The following is a 25,578-nucleotide window of genomic DNA, read 5'->3' on the forward strand; positions in this document are numbered from 1 at the left end:
GGAGATGCAGTGTTGGATTCAGAGGCAGAGAGAGGAGCTTACACGTGTTTTGTATTTTTTTTTTTTTTTTTCAAATCGAGGTGAACTTCACGTAACGCGCAATGACTTATTTGAAAGCGCGCTTTTCCGTGGTAGGTATAGTGCATTCGTCGTGGGCACCCATCAGCTCTCTCTAGTTTCAGAATTAGAAGTTTTATTTTAAGGAAGGACAGATGGAAGTTGGGTAGAGGTGAGAGTCCCACTTGGACCGTGACCTTGAGCCGTTGCTGGGCTTCTTCAAACCCCAGGTTGTGTAGCTATAAGGAACGAGGCCCTGCGTGGAAGCATTTCACAAACGTGAGTTCACTTAATCTGTGCGTCCACCTGGAGGGGAGAGATTCCTGTTATCCCGCTTCCCTCCGCCTGGGGAAGTGAAGTAACTCAGAGTCACAGAGCCGTGGGCGTTGGGGCCAGGGTTTGTTTTCCACTGTCCCCTGCGCCCCCCCCCGCCCCCCCGTCGCGCCTCTGTCCATGGTGGGGGCCTGGCCTGTCAGAGGTCCCATCCCTGCCCTGCTCCGGTTGACAGCAGGGAGGAGCCTTCCATCCAGACTGTGGCTAAATTAAGTCTAAATTAATTAAAATTTAATAGAATTGAAGATGCAGTTCCTCAGTCTCACCAGCCCCACGTTTCAAGCGCCCAGTAGCCACAAGTGGGCAGTGGCTCCTGGAGTGTCCAGCGAAGAATCTAGAACAGGTGTCATTGATTCACCAGGTCTTGGTCTGTCCGGGATGGCAGGCAGGCCGGTGGGAACGCTCTCCCGCGGGGTATCCCGGTGGCCCTCGAGTGGCCACCCTGTAGGAGGGGTGTGGGCTGCACGGCTGGGCTCCGGGTCGGCCCTGGCTCTGCCCCTGGGCCAGGGCTGTGTGGCTTTGGGATTGTCCTCTGTGCCCCATGAAAGGCCTGTGGGAAGGCTCCAGGGGCGTCTCCATGTGAAGCCCGGTGTCTGCTGAAGCTGGGTTAGGTCCCCCTTTCTAATTATGAACAGTGGTACTTTTATTACGGCTTCCCTGTGTGTTCTAAGCTTGGACAGTCGTGGAGTGAGATGCTCGCGTGGGTGGGCAGGTGGCACGGAGGCCTCTGGTCACCAGGGGGCAGCCTGGGACCGGGGAATGGGGGGCCAGGCCTTGACCTCAGCCCGTGATGAGAGGGATGGAGACCCCTCCCACCCCAGGCTGTGCTGGAGGATTTCCAGCCAAGTCTAGGGAAAGGCGGTGGGCTCTGGCTTGACCGTCACTGCTTCCCAGAGCTCGGAGGCCGCCCTCCTCTGGGAACCCAGGAGGCCACCGCTGTGTCCCCGGGGGTGGGTGTGAGGAGTGGAGGATGTTTGCCTAGACTCTGAGGCGAGCTCCAGGTCCTCCGGGGGGTGGCTGTGGGGCTGTGGAGCTCAGAAGGTAGTCCGGAGACGCCGGTGGGGCCGGCTTGTCACCCTAGGGGGACCGGGCAGGACAGCCGGAGTGGTACATGCGGCCTCCGGCGTCAGGAGCTGTGCTTTGCCTTCACTCCTAATCCTAACATGTGTCCATCTGCTTTTGCCCTGAGAGGATCAGACACGGTGCAGTTACTTAGGCCACGAGTTGATGCCTGCTGTGTGCCAGGCCCTGGGCACCGCGGGGGACGCCCGACTCCGCTCCTGGGGGACACAGCTCTCCAGTTCCACGTCGTCCTGGGCCGAGGGCTTCTCGGAGGCCCAGGGACGGCCCCGAGGGGGGAGTGAGTGGAGGGGCAGGTGGAGGGGAGTCCCAGCGACTCCCTGGGGACTTGGGAGATGGATAAACTCGGGGGTTTATCTCATGTATCTGAGCCCTGCCCCCCCGCTGCTTCAGGAGCACCATTAGGGGTGGGGGCGGGGACAGCGAAGTTGTGCAAATAAACGCCACCGTCCCGGGCCTGGCGGTGAGGGGGGCTGGCGTGCCCGTTTAACGGAGCTGCACGCCGCTGCTCTCGGAGGGCCCAGGCCTGCCCGCCGGGCCCGGGGGCGGGGGGGGCGGTGGTTCGGGCACCGTTGAGCCCCGTGGCAGGAGCTGTTGGTGGCATCCGGGCCTGGCGTGCCGCTGGGCGGGTTTCACAAGCCCGGGCAGGGGCAGGCGCAGGGCAGGAAGAGCTGATGTAAGCCCTTGCGCAAGCCCCTTGGCCGCCGCTTCCGGAGCCGGCCCGCCCGCAGAGGAGGAAGCCTGGGGCCTGGCGGCCCGGAGGCCCCGCTGCCCGGGCTGGGGCTGCACGGGCGCACCGACCGGCCACCATGGCCCTGGGTCCCGAGGGTTTGGCGCTGGAGTCCGGTGAGGGGGCTGCTGGGGATGGGGTGGGGCGCCTGGACGCGGGGTGGTGGGGATGCCACGTGGTGCCAGGCGTCCTCCCATCGCTCCGCCTGACTCCGGCCCCCGCTCTGGGCGACGGGGAGGAGGAGGCCCTGCCCCTTGTGAGCGTCCTGAAGGGCCTGGGACGTTTGGGCCTCCTGCGCCCCCGGGGAGGTGGGGAGGGCGGGTCTGTAGGCCCTGCGTGGAGGCCTGTGGGGACTCAGAGGCTGTGGATGGGCGTCTGCGAGCCCCCTGAGGGCCGGGCTGGGGCCCCCTGGGCACCCGAGTCACACATTGTCCGTGACCCCCTGCAGCCGCTTCACTCTGGGCCGCTGCAAACAGTGCCCGCATCACAGGGGCTTGGAGAGGTTACCTGAGGGGCACTCGGGGAGCTCTTAACCTCGGTGGCCAGAGCTGGTTCTCGGTACCTTTCAGTGAACGGGCGCTGCTGCTGTTTATTCGTATCATTATTGTTAAGTGCGGGCTTCTTCCTTCATTACAGTTCTCAAGGGAGGCATTATTATGCCCATTTTGCTGACGAGCAAACAGAGGCCAGGGAAGGGAAGCCCCTGCCCAGGTCTCGTAGGCCTCTCCGGCCGGTGAGCTGGGGCGGCCTGCCAGCGTCCTGCCCTGAAGGGCGTGCACGTGGAGCTTAGGGTCAGCACCCCTGGACGGCAGGAGGCGGGATGCAGCCCTGCGGTGGAGGCCTGGCCAAGTGGGGCGTGGCGGGGGTGGGTGCGGCTTCCACCCAGGCCCTAGCTGGTTGTCCTTAATGGCATCCGTAGGCCCCCACGCCCCCTCGGGAGGGACCCCAGTAGGAGGAGCTCTGCTCTCTGAAGGGACAGGCCTCCCTTCTCCACTGCTCTCATTCATTCCCTGATTCACTTGCTAATTCCCTATAGTTCTGGGACAGGCTGCTGGGCTGCATTCAGAGCCCCTGGTCACAGGTTGTAGGATCAGGCACTTCCCATCTCTGAGCCTCAGCTTCCTCATCTGTTAAATGGGCACACGGTTCCTCCCGCACAGGGTTGGCTGAGGGGTTGGTCCGGGCCTGACCAGGGCTGCCTTGGGGTCCTTGGAGGCCATTCTCCAGCTCTCTGGTGTCCTCCCTGGTCCAGGAGCTCAGGACCTGAGCCCCCTTCCCCCTTGTCACTGTGGCCTCCGGAGGTCCCTGCCCCGCACTGAGCCTCAGCTTTCGGGTGCAGATGGGGAGAACCACGCCCCCTCTGGTCTGGGGATGGTAACGCCCTTCTGCCGAGAGTGTCGGGTGCCCTGGAGGCACCTGGGGGCTCACTGGGCAGTTTTCTCAAGCCCTGAGTCCGGCTGAGTTGACCCAGGGTCGTCCTGAGTCCAAGGGGCTGGGCTGGGGCGGGGCGGAGGAGGTTTGTTTGGTCTCCCTGCCAGTGTCAGCTTCGAGAAGCAGGGAGAGGCGGGGATCTCGGGGCGGTGGGCTGGGCGGCGGTGGCCTGGTGGCTGCCTGACAGCCCCCCTTCTTTCTGCAGGCGAGGCCTTCTTGGGCAGCTTTGTGGCCAGCGGGATGGGGCCCTCGGCCTCATCCCATGGGAGCCCGGTGCCCCTGCCCTCTGACCTCTCCTTCCGCTCCCCCACCCCCAGCAACCTGCCCATGGTGCAGCTGTGGGCCGCCCACGCCCACGAAGGTAAGGAGCCAGCCAGGCGGGCGGGCCGAGGGCGCTGGGCCGCTGTCCCCAGCACTTCTCAAGTCTGCCCCCTCCCCTCTTGTCTCCATGGTCACTCCTCCATGCTGTGGCCTGTGGGGCCCAGCCCTGGTCATCCAGCCTCCCTGCTGTGCTTCAGATGCTCAGTGCTCCCTCTTGGCGCTGTCCCAGGGCCTTTACACGTGCTGTTCCCTCCGCTTGCAGCCCCGCCCCCCGCAGCTCACTGGCTATCTCCTGCTCCTCCTCCAGGGCTTGGCTCAGAACCCCCCGCCCGCCACCCCGCCACCCCGGTTCCACCTCCCAATTTTTTTTTTTTTGCGGTACGCGGGCCTCTCACGGCTGTGGCCTCTCCCGTTGCGGAGCACAGTCTCCGGACGCGCAGGCGCAGCGGCCACAGCTCACGGGCCCAGCCGCTCCGCGGCACGTGGGATCCTCCCGGACCGGGGCACGAACCCGTGTCCCCTGCATCGGCAGGCGGACTCCCAACTACTGTGCCACCAGGGAAGCCCCCACCTCCCACTTGCGATGACGCATTCATCTGTGTGTTTTTTTGTGAGATACCTGTCTCCCCACCAGTGAGCTCTGAGGGCAGGGCCTAGTTTGTTCTGCTGCCCGCCGTCTCCTCAGTGCACAGTCAGCTCGTCAGTATCTCTCATCGCGGCAGCAGTGGGACCAGGTGCCGCTGGGCTCTCTTGTCACTGTTCTGTGGTGATGCCCCTAAATGTGGGGGTGGGGGTGGGTTCTGCCGGCTTGGCTTCCTGCCAGCCCAGAGCAGATCCTGGGCCTCCGTGGAGCCTCAGTTTCCCCTCTGTTAGTGAAGGAATGGGCCTGGGGGACTCTTGAGTTCCTCCTCCACCTTGGGCTCCGGTGGATTTTAGATGCTGGGTGCTAGCTTGCTCCTGCTGCCTCCTGGGTGTCCTGGGGGCTCCCGGGTCGGGCGCCTGTTGCAGGTTCAGGCTTTCCTGGGCCTTTCGCCGCCCACTGTCTCCCCACTTGCTTCTCTGTGCCAGTTGTCACCGAGTGCTTCCGTCCTCGTCCTGACTCGTGTGTGCCCCGCACGGAGGGGGCGATCCTGCCTCTAGGTCTGGGATGGTGGGCAGTCCTTCCGGGCTGGGGTCCCATCTGAGCCTCCCATTTCCAGCAGCCCAGAGCGGGGGGCGGTTGGAGGGGCCTGAAGGGCAGAGGCTGCCTCCGGTGCCCGTGTGCCATCAGCCTGACTCCCTTTTCTCCTTTGCCAGCAAATACTGGTAATAATAGTGATGAGAGCAAACAATGCAGTGTTCTTCATGTGCACAAAGAACTGCATGCTTGAACTCACTGTATCCGCAGAACAAGCCGTGGGTAGGGACGATTATGCCCATTTTACAGATGAGAAAGCAGCGGGAACCAGTGCCTACCTAGGAGTGTTGTTTCAGTGATGAAGTGAGATAACGTGTATCAGGTGTTCCTTATCGTTTTGTGATTGTTGTTAATGTCATTGGAAGGTGGGGCTGTGGGTGAAGATGTGCACCTAGTGTGGCCGGGGACAGGTCCTGCATCTCTGGCCTCAGAGGGAGTGACTGGGGGGCATGGGGGACCCAAGTTCCTCAGGGATCACCAGTGGGTCTGAGGTCCTGTAGGACCCACCGCCCAGGCGGAGAGGCAGGATCCTCCTCCATTGCCCCAGCACCTGCTCACCTGTCTGGCCTTCTGGGCCCTGCTGAACGGCTCTTGGGCCTCCATTCCTTGTGTATTCTTTTAGGCCTCTTGTTTCTTTCTCCATGGCCTCCGTTTCCTGTCTTCTGCACCCTGTAAGGCCCTGGTTCTGGGGCATCACTGGTGGGGTGGAGGGGGTTGTGGGAGGTTAGGAGGACCCCTGGCAGGAGGAATTCTTTCCTAGAAGCACCTGCCTGGGAGACCCAGCAGCTGGAGATGCTGGGTAGGCTGAAGTTCAGAGAAGGCAAGCGACCTGCTTGGCGTCACACAGCAGAGAAGTTAAGCCAGTAAACCACTCAGCTGGGTCCATGTTGGGCTGAGGTTAAGAGTTCTGGTGACCTCAGTTCAAAGCTAGGCTCCTCTGCTGGGGGACCTCGGGCAAGTGGGCCTCCCTGAGCTTCAGTTTTCTCATCTGTAAATGGGGATATTGAGTGTATTTGCCTCACAGGTTTTTTCCCTTTGAAATTTAAATGAGAATAACAAAGGCAAAGCAGTTGAAAGCGTTTGGTCTGTGATTAGAACCGCCATCTATCTTCATCATCCTCGTTGCCCTGCACTGTGTCCAATTTGATTCTCTTCCTGGGGGATTCGAGAGGCCTAGCCCCTGGGGGCTGCCTGGGACTGGAGTGCCAGGATTGGGAGGGGGCAATCCTTGCTGTGGGAGCTGGTGGTAAACCTCAGGGCTCCCAGCACCAGGGGGCTGACAGCCAAGACACGCTATTTCCAAGAAGCAGAGAGGGTGGAAGGAAGCCCCGGTGGGAGGCGTGAGGTGTCCCAGCTGGCTTCTTTTCTCTCTTGCAGGCTTCTCCCACCTGCCCAGCGGGCTGTACCCGTCCTACCTCCACATGAACCACCTGGAGCCCCCCAGCAGCGGGAGCCCCCTCCTCAGCCAGCTGGGCCAGCCCAGCATTTTCGATACCCAGAAAGGTCAGAGGACAGGAGTGGGGAGACTGGGGGGAGCTGCGGAATGAGGTCGGGAGGGACCACTACCCAGTACTCCAGGCAGCAGCATCCCAGCTGTGTTTCCCAAGACCCCAGCCCCCAAGGGCCCCCACCCATAGCCTTCTGGAGCCTCCTAGTTCTCCTGCCCTCATCTAATCCTGTTGGGCCCTCTGGGCAGCTCTTAATTCTGGCCTCTCCCCCTTTCACAGATGAGAAAACTGAGGCTCAGAAAGGTTAGTAGGTGGCCAAGGCGGGGTTTCAGCTTGTTTTTTTCCATTTCCAGAGCCTGCCCTCTCCCGGGCTGCGCTGTGCGTGGCTCTCCTCCTTGCCCTGGGGTCTAGGGCACCCTTTGGGGCCTCCCTTCCCTCTCCCCGGGCAGAGGGGGTACTCGCTCACGGCTGCGCTCTTTCTTCTCCGCAGACGGCTTCTACCTGCCCACCCCTGGAGCTCCGGGTGCCCTGCACTCTCATGCGCCCCCCTCTAGGACCCCGGGCGGCCACTCGTCGGGAGCCTCGACCAAAGGCTCTTCTCGGGAAGGTCCAGCCAAGGAGCGGATGGGCCGCGGCGGGGAGCCGCCCCCACTGTTCGGCAAGAAGGACCCACGGGCCCGCGAAGAGGCAGCGGGGCCCCGCGGCGTGGTGGACCTGACCCAAGAGGCGCGGGCGGAGGGCCGCCAGGACCGCGGGCCCCCGCGCCTCCCGGAGCGCCTGTCGCCCTTCCTGGCCGAGCCCGGGCCCCCGCGGGCACCGGGCACGGCCACCAGCGAGTCCAAGGGCAAGAACCCGCCGCCGCTGCCACCACCGGCGCTGAGCCTCTGCAATGGCGCGGGGGACGCGGGGCTCCCCGCACTGGTGGCCGAGGCGGCCCGCGGCTCCAAGGAGACTGCGCGCCAGGACGAGAGCGCACGGCTGCGGCGTGCAGAGGCCCTGCTGCCGGGGCCTTGCCCCTGCCCCTCGCCGCTCCCGCCGCCGCCCGTGAGCAAGGGCCCGCCTGCGCCCCCCGCCGCCTCCGGGGCCTTCGCCGCGCCGCAGCCTGCCGCCGCCGGCGTCTACACCATCTTCCCCGTGGCGGCCGCGCGCGAGGCGGGCCGCGAGCACCGGGTGGTGGCGCCCACCTTCGTGCCTTCCGTGGAGGCCTTTGACGAGCGCCCGGGGCCCATCCAGATCGCGTCGCAGGCGCGTGACGCCCGGGCCCGGGAGCGCGAGGCGGGCAGGCCCGGCGTCCTGCAGGCCCCGCCCGGGTCTCCGCGGCCGCCCCTGGACCGACCCGAGAGCCTCCGCGAGAAGAGCTCCGTGATCCGCTCGCTCAAGCGGCCGCCGCCCGCCGAGGCCCCACCGGCGCGGGCCGCGCGCTCCTCCCCGGACCCCCGGGCCTACCTCCCCGCCAAGGAGCTGCTCAAGCCCGAGGCCGAGCCCCGGCCGTGCGAGCGCGCCCCGCGCGTTCCCGCTGTCGCCTCCGCCTCCCAGCAGGCCGCCAAGCTTTTCGGCCTAGAGCCAGGGCGGCCGCCCCCGCCCGCCGGCCCTGAGCACAAATGGAAACCCTTCGAGCTGGGCAACTTCGCCACGACGCAGATGGCCGTGCTGGCCGCGCAGCATCACCACGCCAGCCGTGCCGAGGAGGAGGCCGCCGCTGCCGCCGCCTCCAAGAAGGCCTACCTGGACCCCGGGGGCGCGTTGCCCCGCGCCGGGGCCACCTGCGCCAGGCCGGGCGCCGACCTGCACGCCGCGGCCCACGGGCCGGGAGAGGCTTCGGCCATGCAGAGCCTCATCAAATACAGCGGCAGCTTCGCGCGCGAGGCCGTGGCCGTGCGCCCCGGCGGCTGCGGGAAGAAGAGCCCCTTCGGAGGCCTGGGCACCATGAAGCCCGAGCCCGCTCCCACGGCTGCCCCTCGCGCTCAGGCCCGCCTCCCGCACCCCGCGGGCCCTGCAGCCGCTGGGGGCCGGCAGCTGAAGCGGGACCCGGAGAGGCCCGAGAGCGCCAAGGCCTTCGGACGCGAGGGCTCCGGTGCCCAGGGTGAGGCAGAGGTGCGACACCCACCCGTGGGCATTGCGGTGGCCGTGGCCCGGCAGAAGGACAGTGGCAGTGGCCGGCTGGTGCCTGGGCTGGCCGACCAGGAGCGTTCCCTGTCTCTGAGCAACGTCAAAGGTGGGTCCCGGGCCCCACCCCCACCCCCACCCCCACCCCCACCCCCACCCCTACCCTTCACCTCCCCACCTTTGCTCTCTGCTTCCACCTGCCTCCTTTTCTTCTGCCCTCCTCTCCCACTTTCCTGGTACTGTTTGTCCTTCATCCCACTTGTGGGCTGTGGCTGCTATTTAAAGTTTATTGCTTTTTTTGTTACACACATAGAAAAATGTGTAAAATGCAGGAGAGGAGAAAGAAGAAAAGGGACCATTAGATTTTTTCCACCACCCTGGATACTTGGAGCTCTTTCCGCAGATTCATTTTCCTGTTTGATCTGCAGAGCCTCTAGTGCACCGTGATCTTGGGCCTTGTGTTTTGCCCTTGTGTGTGGGCTCTTGCTTTTGCCAACTCTTTATAAGTGTCATTTTTAATGGTCTTTGGTGTGCTGTCCAGAGCATATGCACCAGTTCAGTTAGCCGTTCCCTTGTGGCATTTTACTTTTCCCTTCTCTGATGTTTTTGTGTTTAGGAAGTTACTTTGAATATTTTTGCGCCGTTGCACCTCACTGATACTTTGAGTCATTTTCTAAGAATAGATTCCTACGAATAAATTAGCTTTAAGCTTTCAATTCCAAGTCCTTGAGGGAGGAAACCGTGCCTTACTTAACGTAGTTCAGTGTTCCCAGTACCTAGCGCTGGGTCTGGCACATAGTAGGTGTTTGATGAATGAGTGACTGAGTGTGACAGATGGAAACGAGGGCCCCGGCGTTCCTGTGGTCTCGACATTGAATGCCTTTGTGACTTCTTAGGTAGTTAGACAGTTTATATGCTTGTTTGCAGTTTGTTGTTTTTTTAGACTCCTCAGAATTGTGTCTTAGTGTTACTAAAAAAAAAACCCCAAACAATCGTTGTTAAGTTCAGTAGGGAGGAATGGTGTGTTTCTTTTATCTATTAGTAAAGTTGAATATCTTTCCAGAACTCGGTTGATCGGTTACATTTCCGTTTGTCCCTTACGAATTTTGCCATTGGACTCCTTCCTGAGATTTTGGAGAGTTGCTATTTGCGGCATTTTGGTTGGAACTCTGGACTTGGGCTGCCCAGAGAGAGCCCAGTATTGAGCCAAGGGCCTCACCTGTGGGTCAGGCGCTGAGGCTGCCCTGCTGCTGCAGGCCGTGGTCAGTGTGTTGAGGTGTGGGGTGTTGGCAGGCTGAGGGTAAGGGCCCCGGAAGGAAGGCTGTGTCCCGCTTCCCCTAGCTCATGTGACTTTTTAACAGTCCGCCTGGGTTTCCTCTGAGTCTCTGTCCCCGCCCCCAGTTCGCTCCCAGACTCACCAGCTGCAAGCTCAGGCTTGGCTCACGTCGCGGCCCCTGTGCGACTGGCTTCCCTGCGACTCCTAGATTTTCCAAGATACACAGGCATCTTGGGTGCACGTCCCCTGTGTCCCCGTCCCTCCCTGAGCCTGGCCCTCCTGTGCTCGCCTGCACTGACTCCTGCCTGGGCTTCAGCCTCCGTCCACAGTGAGCGGCCAGTGCTGTGTCCTGTCACAGCTGTTTCCTAGACTCGTAGCCTCAGCCCTGCTCTCCCAGAGGAGCCTGGTAAGGCTCAAGGCTGCCCTGGGTCTCGCCCGGTCACTGACCATCTGAATGTACCACAGCTGCAGAGGGGTTTTATCCAGCCAGAAGGCTCAGAGCAAGTGATGTCTTAGGGAATGTTTGTTGAACTGAGCCCATTGTTCTGTGTGGAGCCCCCCTGGAGCCAGGGAGGCCTGTCCTCTGACCCCAGGGGCTCCCATGAGGCCCTGCCTTAGTCTGAGATTCAAAGTCTGGGCATTGGCCCTTGGCTTGGAGGTGGCCGGCTGGGTGGTGGAGAAGCCCGCTCACTAGGTGGGCAAAAGATCTTTTGGGGTCCTTTTTTTAGAAGAATGCTCGTGTGACATGATATGGCACCCCAGTTAGGACTCGTGGTCCCCAGAGCTCATCGTGGTGCCCAGAGTACCTGGCCGTGCCCAAGGGACCTGTGGCCATGGGGCTGTGAGTGTGTGTGAGCGTGTATGTGTGTGCAAGTGTCTGGGCGGCGGGGGAGGGGAGAGAGAGGGGGGATGGGACAGTTTGGGATGAGACCTTCAGGGATTATTGGGCTGAGACTGCGTTTCTGTTTGCTGGTGACCATCGGAGAGTGAGTGAAGTCTTACTCTCCTTAAAAAAAAAAAAAAATGCCTGTAAGAAGGGGAGATTTTTTCCCAGTCTGGACCACCTTGGGGGAGGGGAGGAGTTGGCGTTTCCCGCTGAATGGCCGTCGTCAGCCCGGGGCTCCTGGGTCTTCTGTGAGTTTATATCCAGGCTCTGCCTTTTGCAGCTGCGTGACCTTGAACCTGAGGCCTAAGTCCTCTGGGCCCTGGTGTCCCATTTACTACGTGGCGCTAGGGAGGGCCTCCTCGTTCCCTGATGCCAGGTGGGCTGACGGCGCTCGAAGTAGGGGCTTCATAGACAGGCCTTCCTTTTCTCTGTTCACATTCAGGGCCTTAAGGGCTCAGAGCTTCTGCCACGAACCCGAGATCCTTTTATGGGAAACGCCCCGAGGGCTCACCCAGGGTCTGGTCTGGCTACAGGGGTCTTGCACCCTGAGATGGAGGACGGGCCTATGTACACCTGTGAACCCCGGACGGCAGTGCCCACGCCCGAGAGGCCAGCAGACCAGCACCTTCCCCGCCGTTTAGCAGGGGGCCGCGTGCAGACAGCCCCACGCAGCCCCGGCCGCCAGCTCCTCCTGGTGGGTCTGTTATTCTCCCAGCTTCACAGATGGGAGAGCAGGGCCTGTGGAGGTGAGGTGACTCGCCCTGGGTCACCCAGCTAGAAGAGGCGGGCTGAACTTGAACCCTTAAGCCCAGACCTGTGCCTCCCATCTCTCTGTCTTGCCCGTTATCACCTCTACGGTGGAGTCGAATTGGGGACCAAATCTGGGGGGCCGTGGTGGTACCCCCACCCCGCCCTGCCGCCCATCCCACGGGGCAGAGCTGGGGTTGCATCGGGTGTAAGCGGTGGTATTGACCCCGGACCCCGGAAGACACAGAATTGGCTGGAGTTGGTAGTTGCCGCCATCTCTGCAGAAATGCTCGGATGGAGTCTGGGAGGGAGTTGCCATGGGAACTGGGCCTTAGCCTGAGCCTCTGCCGTGACGGCCGGATTACAGCATGTGACCCACGGAGGGGCTGTCAGTGCTGGGGCCATGGGCCACAGGGCAGGGGCTGCAGACAGGTGGTGGCAGTAGTGCTGCTTTCACCGGTGCCCACCCTGTGCAGGCTCTGTGTGTGCACCCTAGTGGTCAGGAAGACCCGCTCAGACCGCCATGCTAGCCTGATGCCTCCTTGTCAGTCAGTGGTGTGACCTGGGTAGCTTACCTTCCTGTGCCTCAGTTTCCTCGTCTGGGATGGGATGAGGGCTGGAACCCCCCTCCTGGGTTGATGACCACTGAATGAGTGTGTGCATGGAGAGGGCCCAGGGCCCTGCTGGGCACAGAGTCGGCTTTGAAATGTTGGACGTCTCCAGAGCTCATGCCTCGAGGGCTGGGGTGAAGGGGTCCTGGGTGTGTGGAACCTCGGAGCAGCTGACCCTCTGCCCCACACGCCTCCCTGCTGGAGGAGCTGGTCCCTTGCCATCCTGGAGCTCAGCACAGAGAGGTGATGGGCCCTCTGGTTCGCTTGTCCACAGGTGGCTGGAGGGAGGTTGGTTTTCAAAGCCTTAGTCAGATCATGTCTCATCCCTGCTCAGAGCTTCCTCTGGCTTCTCCTTTTACCTTGAACAGAGTCTCAACCACATTCCCTTCCACAGCCTGTACCCCACTCCTCACCTGCACCCTCTCTTCCTTACTACTCTCTTCAGCCACCATGGCCCCCTTGATGTTCTTCGGCACGTTCCTGCCTCAGGGCCTTTGCACCTGCCGTTTGTTCTCTCTGCATAGCTCACCGTTCCTCTAGCTATCCTGATGAGTTCATTCATTCACTTCCCACGTATTTGCCGAGCAGCTTCCTCTGTGTCAGGCATTGTGCAGGAGAGAGATAGACAGCCAGGAGGATGACTGCTCAAACCAGAGCAGTGCACAGTCTGAGGAGGAGACAGACGGTGAACAACCAACAAGCAAAACGGCTGTGTGTTGTGCTCAGTGCTGTGAGGGAGACAGATAAGGGGGCATGATAGAGGAGAGGTGGTCTGGGAGGGCTTCCTGGAGGAGGTAGCGTATGAGCTGAGCACTTACTGGGGAGGCTGAGTAGTACAGAGGACGGGCACTCTGGGTGGAGGGAACAGCGTGTGTGGCCCTGAGTGTGACTGGAGGGCAGAGAGGCTGGGGGTACACTGGAGGGGACAGCTGGGCAGCATGAGTCAGCCCCAGGGGCTTGGTTCCATGGGGCTGGCCCTCCGTAGGAGGGACAGGTGTGAGCAGGGATTAGAGGGAGCATGTTGGCGCAGGAGGACGAGGGTGGTGCCCCGGGGCGAGGTGGTGGAGGGCATGTCACGTTTCTCTGGAGATCAACTGCATTTGGAGGGAGCGGTCTGGGGCTCTGGCCTGAGTGACCCTGGGGGTGGTGGGTGCCCCCAGGTGGGCGGGCCTGCGTACAGGTTTCTGGTGCAGGTGGCACCTAGGGTGGGAAGCCCCTGAGGGCCTGCGTGGTGACAGCCAGGGCAGTGGAGAGGCATCAGGCCTGAGGACAGAGGTCTTGGGGGCGGGCCACACTGCAGGCATCCGTCCCTTCTGGGGACACCAGGAGCTCTGGGCCAAAGCCTGTCTGCCACCCCAGCGTGGCCAGTGGGCGGGAGGGTCTTTGGGGTTTCTGTGGGCCCGGGAGGCCATCCCCGCGGACGGCCTCAGACACATGCTCTGGTCTCCCAGTCCAGCTGAAGGACTCTGGATGGCCCTGCCTGAAAGCCCGGGGTGGGAGGGGGGCCCCCAAGCAGGGCCTCTTCCAGGCCTTCACGGAGGGGGCGGGCGGGCTCAGGGTCCCCTTGGATTTGGGAGCCACGTTGACACTGGAGGCCGGGACACCCTCACTGGGTCTCACCCCGCGTTGGCGCGGGCTTGATCTGCCACCTCCCGCCTCTCCCGTTTCCGCACCTCCTGCCGTGTGCTGGGGACAGTCGTGGGGACCGGGCGTTGGCTCCAGAAGAGTCAGCTGGGGGCCTGCATGGGGTGACTTAGCGGGTGGCCTGGGACGCATCCGTGTGAGCCGTGGGGGCCAGGTCAGCAAGAAGACTCCTTCGCCCACCCCCACTCCCGCCCTGCTGGTGCCGCAACTCGCTGGCTTTTCTCTGCTTAACCGCACATGCTGCTTCCTCGTTGCTCCAGTGGCTTCTGGAACTTGCAGACCCGCCCCCGGTGGCCCCTGGCCCATCTCCAGCTGCCTCTCGGGATGCGACCCTCCCTGATTCTAGGCTGCCTGCCCCCCCCCTTTTGCGTGGTCCATCGGCCACGTGGGCTTGCGTGGCTGCCTTCCCCGTGGGCTTCTCCTCTTTGTTCCGGGGCGGTGGGTTTCCACCTTCCTGAAGGGGGGGAGGGAAGGAGAAGCCCCTGCATCCCTGAGCCTCTCCTGGGGGCCCTGTTCTTCGGGAGCTCCTGGTATTGGGGTTGCAGGAGGGGAGAGACGATGTGGAGATGCCCGACGGCCGCGTTCCAAGTTGGGTCCCCGCCCACGAAGACCATGAATGTGGGGATGGCTGGGGAGCCCCGGTGAGGTGGCCCCGGACCTTGTCTCCAGCAGGGTAATAACCGAAAAGGTCCGGGGCCCTGGGGGCGGCTTCCTCCCCGGGTGTACCTCCCAACACCTGGGTGGGAGGACACCAGTCTAGCATGACTGACCCTAGAGAAGGAGTTCATCCAGCCTCAGTGGTTTCTCTTTCGAGAAAAGTCTCAGCTGCTGGTGATAGCGCCCGCCTCCTGGGCCCTAGCCGGCCCGGGGCGGCCACACGCGCCCCGACTTCTGTCGTGTGGTGTAGAAGACGTCCAGGAAGAATGTCTGGGGCAGGTGGGGCGAGGAGGGCTGGACCCTGGGTGCCCTCCCCGAGCTCCTGCCCCTGCAGAACTGGCTGGGACTTGAGGACCTGCCTTCTCTGCTCCGGGGAAGGCGGGGAGCTCGTGGAAGGCGCAGCTGGACCAGCCACGGGTCGGGGGACGTCCTGTGGGCACCAGGGCAAGGGTGGGTGAGCCGGATGGCAGCCCCCATATCCTCCACTCGCCCCCACACACGTAGCGTTCTCTGGTTTCACTTTTCCGTCTTGATTTTGAAAAGATCAGCCACAGGTCTACAGCACACAGAACCCCGATGGGGCCTCGGGGGGAGGCTGATTTCCCGTGACCCGGGCCTTGCTGTGCTTCTGAGTAGCGACCGCTTTTTGGGGTTGTGGTTTCCCCTCCATGCTGACCCATCCCCAGAACCTGCCTTTCCGGTGATAAAGTAGTAAAACCGTGTCGGCGAATGCCACTCGGTTCATACTGTGTGGTTACTCGATCCGCGTTACGATGTTTCACTGCAACATCCCGGTTAGCCGCGCGAGTTGCAGGTGGGCTCTTTGAGGGGCGATGGAGGGGCGTTGCTGGGCACGGAGGGCGTCCGGCCAGGGTGAGGGAGGTGCTCAGATGCCGAGGGCTTGTTGGGGCCTCACTTGCTGCCTGTCTCCCCGACCCAGGGCACAGCCGAGCCGACGAGGACTGTGGAGATGAACGGGCCAGGCACCGAGAGGAGCGGCTGCTTGGGTCGCGGCTGGACCGGGACCAGGAGAAGCTGCTCAGGTGAGGGCCTGGGGCAGCCCGGGAGGGCCTGGGAGCCCCAGGGCAAGGCTGGGTGACCCTGCATGGCTGCGGGGTGGTCCCGAGGGTGTGGGACACCCTCCCAAGGAAGGCCCCGGGGGCCCTTTGCCGAGCCCCAGCTGGCTCTTCTGTCCACCGGGGGCAGAGTCGGCTCAGCAGCAGCAGCCTGGTGTCCCCTGGTGACTTGGGGCGGCACCCCTTCTCTCCCACCCGTCCCTGGGGCCGTCCGGCCTGTCCCTGACGCCCCTGTTCGCTTGCAGAGAAAGTAAGGAGCTGGCTGACCTGGCTCGCCTGCACCCCACCAGCTGTGCTGCTAACGGCCTGAACCCCAACCTCATGGTGACCGGGGGCCCGGCACTGGCAGGTTCCGGTCGCTGGTCCGCTGACCCTGCGACCCACCTGGCCACGCACCCCTGGCTGCCCCGCTCGGGCAGCACGTCCATGTGGCTCGCTGGACACGCCTACGGTGAGCGGGAGGGCGGCGGTGGGCCAGGATGGGGAGGCCTGGCGTGTGGCTTCTGGAGCGCGGCGCTGGTGGCTGGTGCGGGACCGGCACCCCTCCTCTCGTCCCTGTAGTTCAGCTCCCTCGCTGCCCAAGCAGGGCCATTTTTAACGGCACCAGCGTTGTGGGGCCCTTGGCCGAGCCTGTTCGTGGGCAGCGCCCAGAGTGGGTGGCTGGGCGCGTGTTCACAGCCCGTACCCGCGGCTTCCTGCTTGGCGGCCCAGCAGGTGGAGGATGGGGGCGTAGGCTGGGCCTGGGTCCCCAGCACTGACTCAGGCGCGGGTCTCTCCTAGGCTTGGGCCCCCCTTCTCTGCACCAGGGCATGGCGCCTGCCTTTCCACCCGGCCTGGGGGGCTCCCTGCCGTCGGCCTACCAGTTCGTCAGGGACCCCCAGTCGGGCCAGCTGGTGGTCATTCCCAGTGATCACTTGCCTCACTTTGGTAAGTGGCGGCCCCGTGGCTGGGGGCAGGGGCTGTGGTGGCTTTCTACAGTGAGACTGTCCCAGACGCTGTGGGAGGAGGACTGTTCTATGGCAGGGGCTGTCCACCCAGCAGAATAGGGTGGGTGTGTCATAAAGCCACAGGGGTCCTTGTTTTGATGAGTTCCTACCCAGAAAGCCCACGTGGAGAACCAAAGCAGGGCTGCCCTGGTGGGAGGCCTGGACCCTCTGCCTCGGTGCCCCCACCCCTCAGGAATCCACTTTGCGGACCACTGGGCATAGTAGGAGAAGGTGTGGAGTCCCCACGTCGGCCCCGGGCCTGGGATGTGGCTGCCCATGGCAGAGGGAGGAGGACAGGCTTCTCCGTCCCCAGGAAGCAGCTGGAGGCCCAGCTGAGCCCAGCTCTGCCTCAGCTTACCCATCTGTAAAATGGGGTGATGGGCACCAGGCGGTAGGTGCAGCCTCACTGTCTTCTTGCCCCCAGCGGAGCTGATGGAGCGGGCCGCGGTGCCCCCCCTTTGGCCGGCCCTGTACCCGCCAGGCCGCAGCTCCCTGCACCACGCCCAGCAGCTGCAGCTCTTCTCCCAGCAGCACTTCCTGCGGCAGCAGGAATTCCTGTACCTGCAGCAGCAGGCGGCCCAGGCCCTGGAACTGCAGAGGAGCGCCCAGCTGGTGGTGAGTTGGGGTGGGCGTGGTCACAGGAGGGCCATGGGGGCTCTGGAGACCCTTGCCGGAGCTTCTCTGTTGTTGGCGAGGCAGGGGGGTCAACCAGCAGAAAGTCCAGTTCTGGACTGTGAGTCAGAAAAAATGAGAGAGGCTGGAGGTCAGGGGGGCCTCCTGGAGGAGGTGGCGTCTGCCCAGAGACCTGAAGGAAGTTAGTTGTGGAGGAGCCCTCTGGGCAGAGGGGATGGTGTGAGCAAGGCTGAGAGGTGGACAGAGCCTGGCAGGCGGCGGGTGCAGGTAGCAATGGGGAAACCAAGGCGGGAGAGGTGGCCCTGTGGACTGGAGATGTTTGCATGGGAACTGAAGGGATTCCCGTGGGCTCCCGCTGTTTCCTGAGCCCTGCCTGGCCTGGCTGGGCGCCTGACGGCCCTGAGCTCCCCTCTCGGGCCGGGGCTGGCCTCCACCCACGTTGCCTGATCCCGTAAGATGGGCGACACTTGGTGTCGCCACCGTGTGTGGGTGGACCTCCTAAAGCCCACAGCCCTCCTGCCTCCTTGAGGGTGTTCCTGGACATTTGTCTTCTTCTTGGCCTTGCCCCTCCTTTCTTGTGCAGCAGCTGCTCTGGAGGAGTCAGTCGAGGTGACACAGGCAGCAAATGGGGCCCTGGGCTTGAACCTTAGTTCTGCCACACCTGGCTGTGTGCCCTCGGGCAAGTGAATTCACCTCTCTGGGTTTCAAGTATCCCCCTGTGGAAATGGAGTTGCTAGTGATTTCTGTGTCATCGGGTGATTCAGTGAGATTTAACCCTCGTGACAGTGGCTGGGGCATATGGAGCCTTTCCTCCCCGTGCGATTGTGCGCTGACCGCCTGGCCCCCGGTGAGCCCGGGCTCTTGGTGAGCCAGCCCCCTGCCGTTGCCTCAAGCCACCAAAGACCGGGAAAGGCTCCCCCGGCCCACCTTTTGAGGTGTTTTGAGACCCAGATGTGATAAGGCAGGAGAGTGCCTGCAGGTAGTGAGTTCTCCGTGCAGGTAGCTATCCGAGTGTCATGAAAGAGCCTCACACCTCCACCGGCCCCCCTCGCCCTGACCGTGAGGGTCCCAGAGGGGCCTGGGTCTAGACCGGAGGGCCACCCTAGCCCCATCTGCTGGAATTCTACAAGGAACGCTGTGCTTGTTATGCATACTGTGGCGGAATGTCAGTCTCCGGCTGGCTGGGGGTATGGGCGGCCTGCAGCCCCAGATCCTGCCTGAGGTTGTCTGTGGGTGGCGGGGACCCCCGGGGACAGGGCAGGTGGTGGGTGATGGGTCCTGCCGCTCTGACCCTGCCTGCCGGCCCCCTCCCCAGCAGGAGCGGCTGAAGGCCCAGGAGCAGCGGGCGGAGATGGAGGAGAAGGTGAGCAAGCGGAGCCTGGACGCCGCGGGCAAGGGTGGCCTGGGCGCCTCGGGCCCCGGGCTGCTGCCTCGGAAGCCCCCTGGCCTGGCCGCTGGCCCTGCGGGCACCTACGGCAAGGCCATGAGTCCACCACCGTCTCCCCGCGCTTCCCCTGTGGCTGCCCTGAAGGCCAAGGTCATCCAGAAGCTGGAGGATGTGTCCAAGCCGTCCACCTACGCCTACCCCGCCACACCCAGCGCCCACCCCACTAGCCCGCCGCCCGCCTCCCCGCCGCCCGCCCCTGGCATCACCCGCAAGGAGGAGGCCCCCGAGAACGTCGTCGAGAAGAAGGACTTAGAATTGGAGAAGGGAGCCCCCAGCCCTTTCCAGGCCTTGTTCCCAGGTAGGAGCTGGTGAAACAGATCCCCGTGCGGTCGTTCACTCTTTCACTCCTTCCACCTGTCAGTCCTTCTCTCTGTGTTGAGTACCTCCCGTGTACCTGGCTCACCGCTGGGCTCTGGAATGAATGCCCGAGGACACAGCTGGCCGCCGTCCCTCTCTAGCTTCCCTCAGTGGTAGGGGCAGGGGAAATGGGTGTAATGTTAGAAGTAGGTTCTAAGTTCAGAAGGACCTGTCTGAGCGTTAAACAAAGTAAGACCTGTAGGATATTTAGCACCATAGCTGGCCCACGGTGGGTGCTACGTTGTTGAGCTGACGATAAAACTGTATTCCGAGTAGTACTTGCGCTGTATGCACGCACGCGCCCTCTTCCCGTGTCCTCTGTTGGTCGGGACATGCAGCAGGTGGCCTTGAAGGGGCCTGAGGCCTGTGTTCCTCTTCCCGTGGGAGGACCTGAGTTCGAATTCCAAAGTTCCGATTTCTGCCACCGGAATGCCGCGTGCGATCTCGGGCGGGTGGCTGCCCCTCTCTGGGGAGATTCGATGTCTTGCTAATCAAGTCAAGTGTGGAGCACACGCCTGGCCCCGGGGCAGGGTGAGGGTGCTGCATGTGTCTGTCTCCCCCGGTTTGGTTCATACTGAGCCCCTGCTGCCTGCCCCGCTCTGGGCCGGGCCTGGGACACGACAGACAGTCAGCTGCCCACCAAGCTGCTCTCGGGGAGATTACACTCAAGGGTGGGAGTTCAGAGTAAAACAGCGAGGGAGGGGAGCCAGCACTGTATTACTATTAGTTTTTTTTTTTTTTTTTTTTTTTTTTTTTTTGCGGTACGCGGGCCTCTCACTGTTGCGGCCCCTCCCGCTGCGGAGCACAGGCTCCGGACGCGCAGGCTCAGCGGCCACGGCTCACGGGCCCAGCCGCTCCGCGGCATGTGGGATCCCCCCGGACCGGGGCACGAACCCGCGTCCCCTGCGTCGGCAGGCGGACTCTCAACCACTGCGCCACCGCGGAAGCCCTTACTATTAGTTTTTGAGCAACTTGGACGCCCCAACTCTGCTTTAATGGCGTGGGGCGGGTGGGTTCTCGTGGGACGGAGGGCAAAGTCGGCACCGGCTGGCTGGGGACCATTTGGGGTCTTACTGAACACGTGCTGCTTCTGGCCCAGCCCTGTGCTGGGTGCTGAGGCCGGAGGGACCAGAGAAAGAGCCTCTGAGACCCTGAAGGCCCTCGGGGACAGTATGGTGGCCGGTTTTTCTCTCTGTGGCCCCGACATGCAGAAAGGCCCCGGGGTTCCTCACATGCCGTCTGGAAGGGATCCCAGCCCCGCAGGCCGGCCCAGCGGAGAGGGTGGCTGGTGGGTGGGTGTTGATGGGGACACATGGGGGTGTCGGACATGGCAGGAGAAGGGGCCCCCTGCTGACCCTTGGTGTCCTCGGCAGATATCCCACCCAGGTACCCGTTTCAAGCCCTGCCACCACACTATGGGAGGCCCTACCCGTTCCTGCTGCAGCCCACGGCGGCTGCCGACGCCGACGGCCTGGCCCCCGACGTGCCGCTCCCGGCCGATGGGCCCGAGCGCCTGGCGCTCTCGCCTGAGGACAAGCCCATCCGCCTGTCCCCGTCGAAGATCCCAGAGCCGCTGCGGGAGGTCGCGGACGAAGAACCGCTGGCGGAGCGGGAGGTGAAGGCGGAGGTGGAGGACGTGGACGAAGGCCCCGCAGAGCTGCCCTCCCTCGAGTCGCCGCTGACGCCGCCCCCCGAGGAAGCCCTGGCGGCCCCGAGCCCGGCGGGCGTCTGCGCAAGTGGCCTGCTGGAGGCCCAGGCCCAGGCGCTGAGTGCCGGCGGACAGGGGCCCGCGGAGCCCTCCGGGTGCCCGGACTTCGCCGAGGGGGCCGAGGCGCGGGTTGATTCACCGGGCCGGACAGAGTCCTGCGCGGCCGCCCCGGACCTGGGGGCGCGACCGACGCCTGAGCCGCTGGTCAAGGCTAAGGAGGAGCCAGTGGAGGTGCCCGTGGACGTGCCCATGGCAGAGGCGGTTCCCGAGGAAGATCTGGCCCAGGCGGCCCCGAGCGAGCCCCGGCCCAGCCTGGAACTGCCGGACTGTGACGTGCCCCCCGCGGAGGGACAGTGCCTGAGTCTGGAGGCCCCGGAGGCCGCCCCTGTGCCCGGCAGCGCCTGCTTCCTGGAGGAAGCGGGCTCCGATCCGTTCCCGCCCAGCCTGGAGGACCCACTGGCTGGCATGAACGCCCTAGCGGCCGCAGCAGAGCTGCCCCAGGCCAGGCCTCTGCCCTCCCCGGGCACTGGAGCCCCAGCCCTGGAGAGGCTGGAGGCCGTGCAGAGCCTTGTCCTGGAGCCGAGCTTCCTGCACGGCATCACCTTGCTGAGCGAGATCGCCGAGCTGGAGCTCGAGAAGAGGAGCCAGGAGGTGGCAGGTGAGTCATGTCGGGTGGTGGGCCTCGGTGGCTTGCTTTTTCCCTTTTTATTTATCTATCTTTAGGCCGCGTGGCTTGCGGGATCTCGGTTCCCCAACCAGGGATTGAACCTGTGCCCCGGCAGTGAAAGCCTGGAATCCTAACCGCTAGGCCGCCAGGGAACTCCTGCCTTTCCCCCTTTTAAGGAAAATTTTTTTAAATGGGATTTTAAAAATTTCAAAATCTCCAGGATGTGGTTTATTCCTGTGCACTTTTAAAAAACTGTGGTGAAATATACATGTTGTAAACTTTTATCATCTTAACTGTTTTTAAGCGTGCAGGGCGGAGGTGTTACCTACACTCCCATTGTTGTGCAGCCAGTCTTTGCGTTTCTTAGTGGTGAAATTTCTGCTTGTTCTCTCAGTGGCGAGTTTTCTAGTAGCAGGATGCTTTGGGTTGTGAGGGACCAAGACTTTTGTTTTAACTGGTTAGAAAAAGTCAGGGGAAATTTATTGGCTTGTGGAACCGAAGTATGTCAGTAATTAGGTGATGTTTCAGGTATGGCTGGATCCAGGTGCTCAGACCAAGGAGTTTCTTTTCCCTCTTCCCTGTCTCCCTCCACCCCCCTTGTTTCACTTCTTTCTGTTGGCTTCATTCAAGGTGGGCCCACTGTCCTTATGGTGGGCACTGATACTTTCTCCCAAGCCCACGGGCCTGCTCAGCCCAGCAGAAACACAAAAGAGGCCACCTCTTTCCATGTAGCTCTGGCAAAGATGCTGTGATGCACTCTCAATGAGTGGCTGACTGGGGTTCATGCTTTTTGCAGAAGCGCAGACCCTGTGGCCCAGGAGGTGGGATGGACCGGGCTGATCATGTCCAGCCCTCGATGGGGGGGCAGCCACTTCCAGGGTGTAGGGAGGGGCGGTCCTCAGAGGGAACGGAGTGCTTTCAGCAGAAGGGGCCGTGAATTCTGTGCTGGCACAAAACCACTGACGTTCGACACAGAAATTGAGGTGCTCCGAGACGTGTGTGAAGAGGCTGCAGGTCAGGCACAGCCTTGCAAGCCCACGCTCGGGCTCGAAGCGGCACGGAGGAGGGGCCCAGGCCCGGCTGTGGAGGAAATAATAGTGCCAGACGTTTCCGTGTATTTCCTCTAGAGTTTCTTCTACACAGACACACAGTTCCAAAATCAAGGTCATTTTGTAAACAGTGCTCTGTAACTGCCTTTTTCACTTAGTATATGCTTTATTAATCATTTCTCAAAGCTGTGTGTTCTTAAAAAATTTTTTTTAGGGATTACACAGTTTTCTGCCTGGTGGAGGCCCCAGCCTTCAGTGACCCAATCCTCGATTGTCAGGCATTTTCATTTGCCTTCTTTTTTATTCCTGCCCTCCCTCCCCCTCCCTCCCTCTCTCTCTCTCTTCCTTCCTTCCTACCTTCTTCCCTCCCTCCCTCCCTTCCCCTCCCTCCTTCCCTTCCTTCCCCTCCCCCTCCTTCCCTCCCTCCCTCCTTTCCTTCTGTCTTAGCTGCTGTAAATGATGTGATGACTACTCTTGAAGAAAAATCCTTGTCCACACCTCTGTTTTCCCAGGGATTTGTTCCCATGGGTGGAATTGCTGGGTCAGAACCAGGCCCTATTTTCAAGGCTCTTTCATTGTCATGGTCAAATGCCCCATTCCAGGAAGCTTGGACGAGTGACACCCACCCCGCCTCAGGCGTCTGTTGTTTTGTTGTTGTTGTTCTAAAGTTCATTGTTTCTTTTCTCTCATTTAAATAGTTTGGTACAAAAAAATTTTTTTTTCCCCAGAAGAAAATGAAAACCCTCTTGATCCTACCAACTGGTGGGTTTTCAGTGGGGACCACAGAGGGCCAGGGGCATCTGGAAAGGAGGGGGCTAAGGATGGGTCACCCGGTTTGGGGGTCTCTGCACACTCTTGCCCCCTTTCACACTCCTCCCTCGTCCACCTACTCATTCAGCTCCTACTGTGTACCCGGCACCGTCTTGGTGCCGGGGGCCAGCGGTGAACCAGGCCATCTGTGTGCAGCCTTCAGCACTGTCAGGTGGTAAAAGGCCGGGAAGGGGACAGGGCAGGGGTGGGACGGGTGGTCTCCTACAGCGCATGGCCAGGGAAGCCCCTGTTGACGGGTGGGGGAAGGAAGATTCTTCTAGGGAAAACCATGCCAGGCCTAAGGAACAGCAAGTGCAAAGGCCCTGAGGTGACTGTGTGTGTCACGTTAGAACAAAGGCAAGGAGGCCAGGGGCGGGAGCGGAGCCGGAAGGGGAGAGTGGTGGCGAGGAGGTCCGTGGGATAACTTGGGTGAGGGGTGGCCCCAGGGAGGTCTTTCACTCAGCGTGAAATGAGAGGCCATGAGAGGCCGTAGGAAGGTGGTTTTGAGTTGAGCTGATAAGATCAGAGTTACATGCGGTTCCTTTGTGGGCTGTGTGGAGGGCTGAGGTAGGGGTGAGGGCGGAGGCGGGGAGACCCAGGCGGAGGCTCCCGTCTCCATCCAGGCCCAGGGTGGCGAGGGGCGCACAGGAGGAGCAGGTGGCTTCTGGGTGGAAGCTAAGGTGCGGCCAGCAGGCTTTGCCGGTGGACTGAGCGTGGGTGTGAAAGGACGACGCCAAGGGTTGTGGCCTGAGCCACTGGAAGACGAGAATTCCAGTTTCTGAGCTGGGCAGGTGGGGCGGGGGGAGCCTGTGTGGGGGTAGCCCAGCAGCTGGTGTGGACACGGACGTTTGAGGGGGATACGTCTGGGCTGCCCTCAGCGCTCTGCAGTGGAGTCTGCGGCCCCAGGGCTGGGGGCAGCGTCAGGGCGGGAACGTGCCCTTGGAGGCAACGGTGTGCAGGGGTGTGTGCACCACAGGGGCGAGGGGGGCCCCGGTGGCCTTCTCCCCTCGACGGTCGCCGACGGGCGCTGAGCATCAGTCCCCTGCACGTCCTGTACAGAGCTGGGCCGTGAGTGGTCCTGGTTCGTACAGCAGGCCCAAGGCTCCCGGGCCCGTTAGCGTTTTTCCCACAGCCCGTGTTGCTTCCTGGAGCCACCGGCCCTCCCGCCCGGCCCCTCCTGCTGCCCACAGCTGCCCCGGTGAGCGAACCTGGGCGTCCCCGGGCCTGCTGGCCGTCCTTCCCGCCCTGCGGCGCCGTAGCCTCTGTGACTGACGCCTGGTCCCATGGGGGTTCCAGTGCGCGTCGGGCCCCTGTTCCGGGTCACCTCCACAATTGGTAAAGCCACAAGGTCGGTGTATTAGTCAGCTCGGGCTGCTGTACCAAATACTACAGATGGGGTGGGGTGGATTAGGGCGGGGGTCGGGGGGGCGGGTTTCATGGTTCTGGAGGCTGGAAGTTCTAGATCAAGGTGTCAGCAGGGCTGGGTTGGTTCCTTCTGAGGCCTCTCTCCTTGTTGGCTTGTGGATGGCCGTCCTCTCCCTGTGTCCTCCCATGGTCTTCCTCTGTGTGTCTCTGTATCCAAATGTCCCCTTTTTATAAGGACACAGTCACGTTGGGTTAGGGCCCACCCTAAAAGACCTCACTTTAACTTGATTCCGTCTTTAAAGACGTTACGTTCTGGGGTATCGGGGTTAGGATTTAAACACGTGGATCTGGGGGCACACAGTTCAACCCACAGCTGCTGCCCTGGGCCGTCAGTCCTGGGGGGCCCCTGCAAAGCTGGTGTGTCGGAGGGTGAAGGAGGTGACGGAGTCGCTCTTTGGTCCCCCCCCCAGCAACTACGAGATCCTACAGCTCGGAGGACCTTGAAGGGGTTCTCTGCTTTGTGGCCTCAATGTCCGTAAAAACAGAAAAGCAAAACCAGTGACTCTGAACTGGCCACCGGTGACACTTGGTTGTGACAGCTTGAGGGGAGTACTACTGACATCTAGTGGGTAAAGGTGAGGGACGCTGCTAACGGCTGCCGCCGCCGCCCAGGACAGCCGCCCACAGCAGAGAACAGTCATGGACTTGTGAACGGCCCCAGCGTTCAGAAGCCCTGATCCGGGCAGTGCAGTTGTTAATTGCATTGTCAGTTTTAGGGAACCATGCAAGCTGGTAGTAAGGAATACAGTGTTTCCTTCCAGCACACGTAGGACATTCACAAAAATGGATCATGTGTTAGATCACAAAGAAAACGTCAACTGGAAAATGAAAACTCATGTTACTTTAGTAGAAACATTGTGGAGAAATAGGCTCTCAGGTACCATTGTTGAGATCCTGATCTGGTTCAGTCTCTTTG

The 25,578-nt window shown here is 62.1% G+C and overlaps 1 protein-coding gene across 2 annotated transcripts in view; it reads left to right on the forward strand.

Moving 5' to 3' along the window:
• Positions 1-25,578, forward strand: part of TNRC18 (trinucleotide repeat containing 18) — an 82,810-nt gene that overhangs the window by 18,793 nt on the left and 38,439 nt on the right. For both annotated transcript variants that reach the window (XM_059037315.2, XM_059037314.2), the window contains 9 exons: positions 3,837-3,992; positions 6,507-6,632; positions 7,068-8,792; positions 15,445-15,547; positions 15,826-16,031; positions 16,361-16,507; positions 16,991-17,181; positions 18,515-18,944; positions 20,377-21,369. In XM_059037315.2, the coding sequence (XP_058893298.1) occupies positions 3,837-3,992; positions 6,507-6,632; positions 7,068-8,792; positions 15,445-15,547; positions 15,826-16,031; positions 16,361-16,507; positions 16,991-17,181; positions 18,515-18,944; positions 20,377-21,369 (4,077 nt within the window). The remainder of the gene's footprint in view (positions 1-3,836; positions 3,993-6,506; positions 6,633-7,067; positions 8,793-15,444; positions 15,548-15,825; positions 16,032-16,360; positions 16,508-16,990; positions 17,182-18,514; positions 18,945-20,376; positions 21,370-25,578) is intronic.

The sequence above is a fragment of the Kogia breviceps genome, chromosome 14 (assembly GCF_026419965.1).
Source record: "Kogia breviceps isolate mKogBre1 chromosome 14, mKogBre1 haplotype 1, whole genome shotgun sequence".
NCBI lineage: Eukaryota > Metazoa > Chordata > Mammalia > Artiodactyla > Physeteridae > Kogia > Kogia breviceps.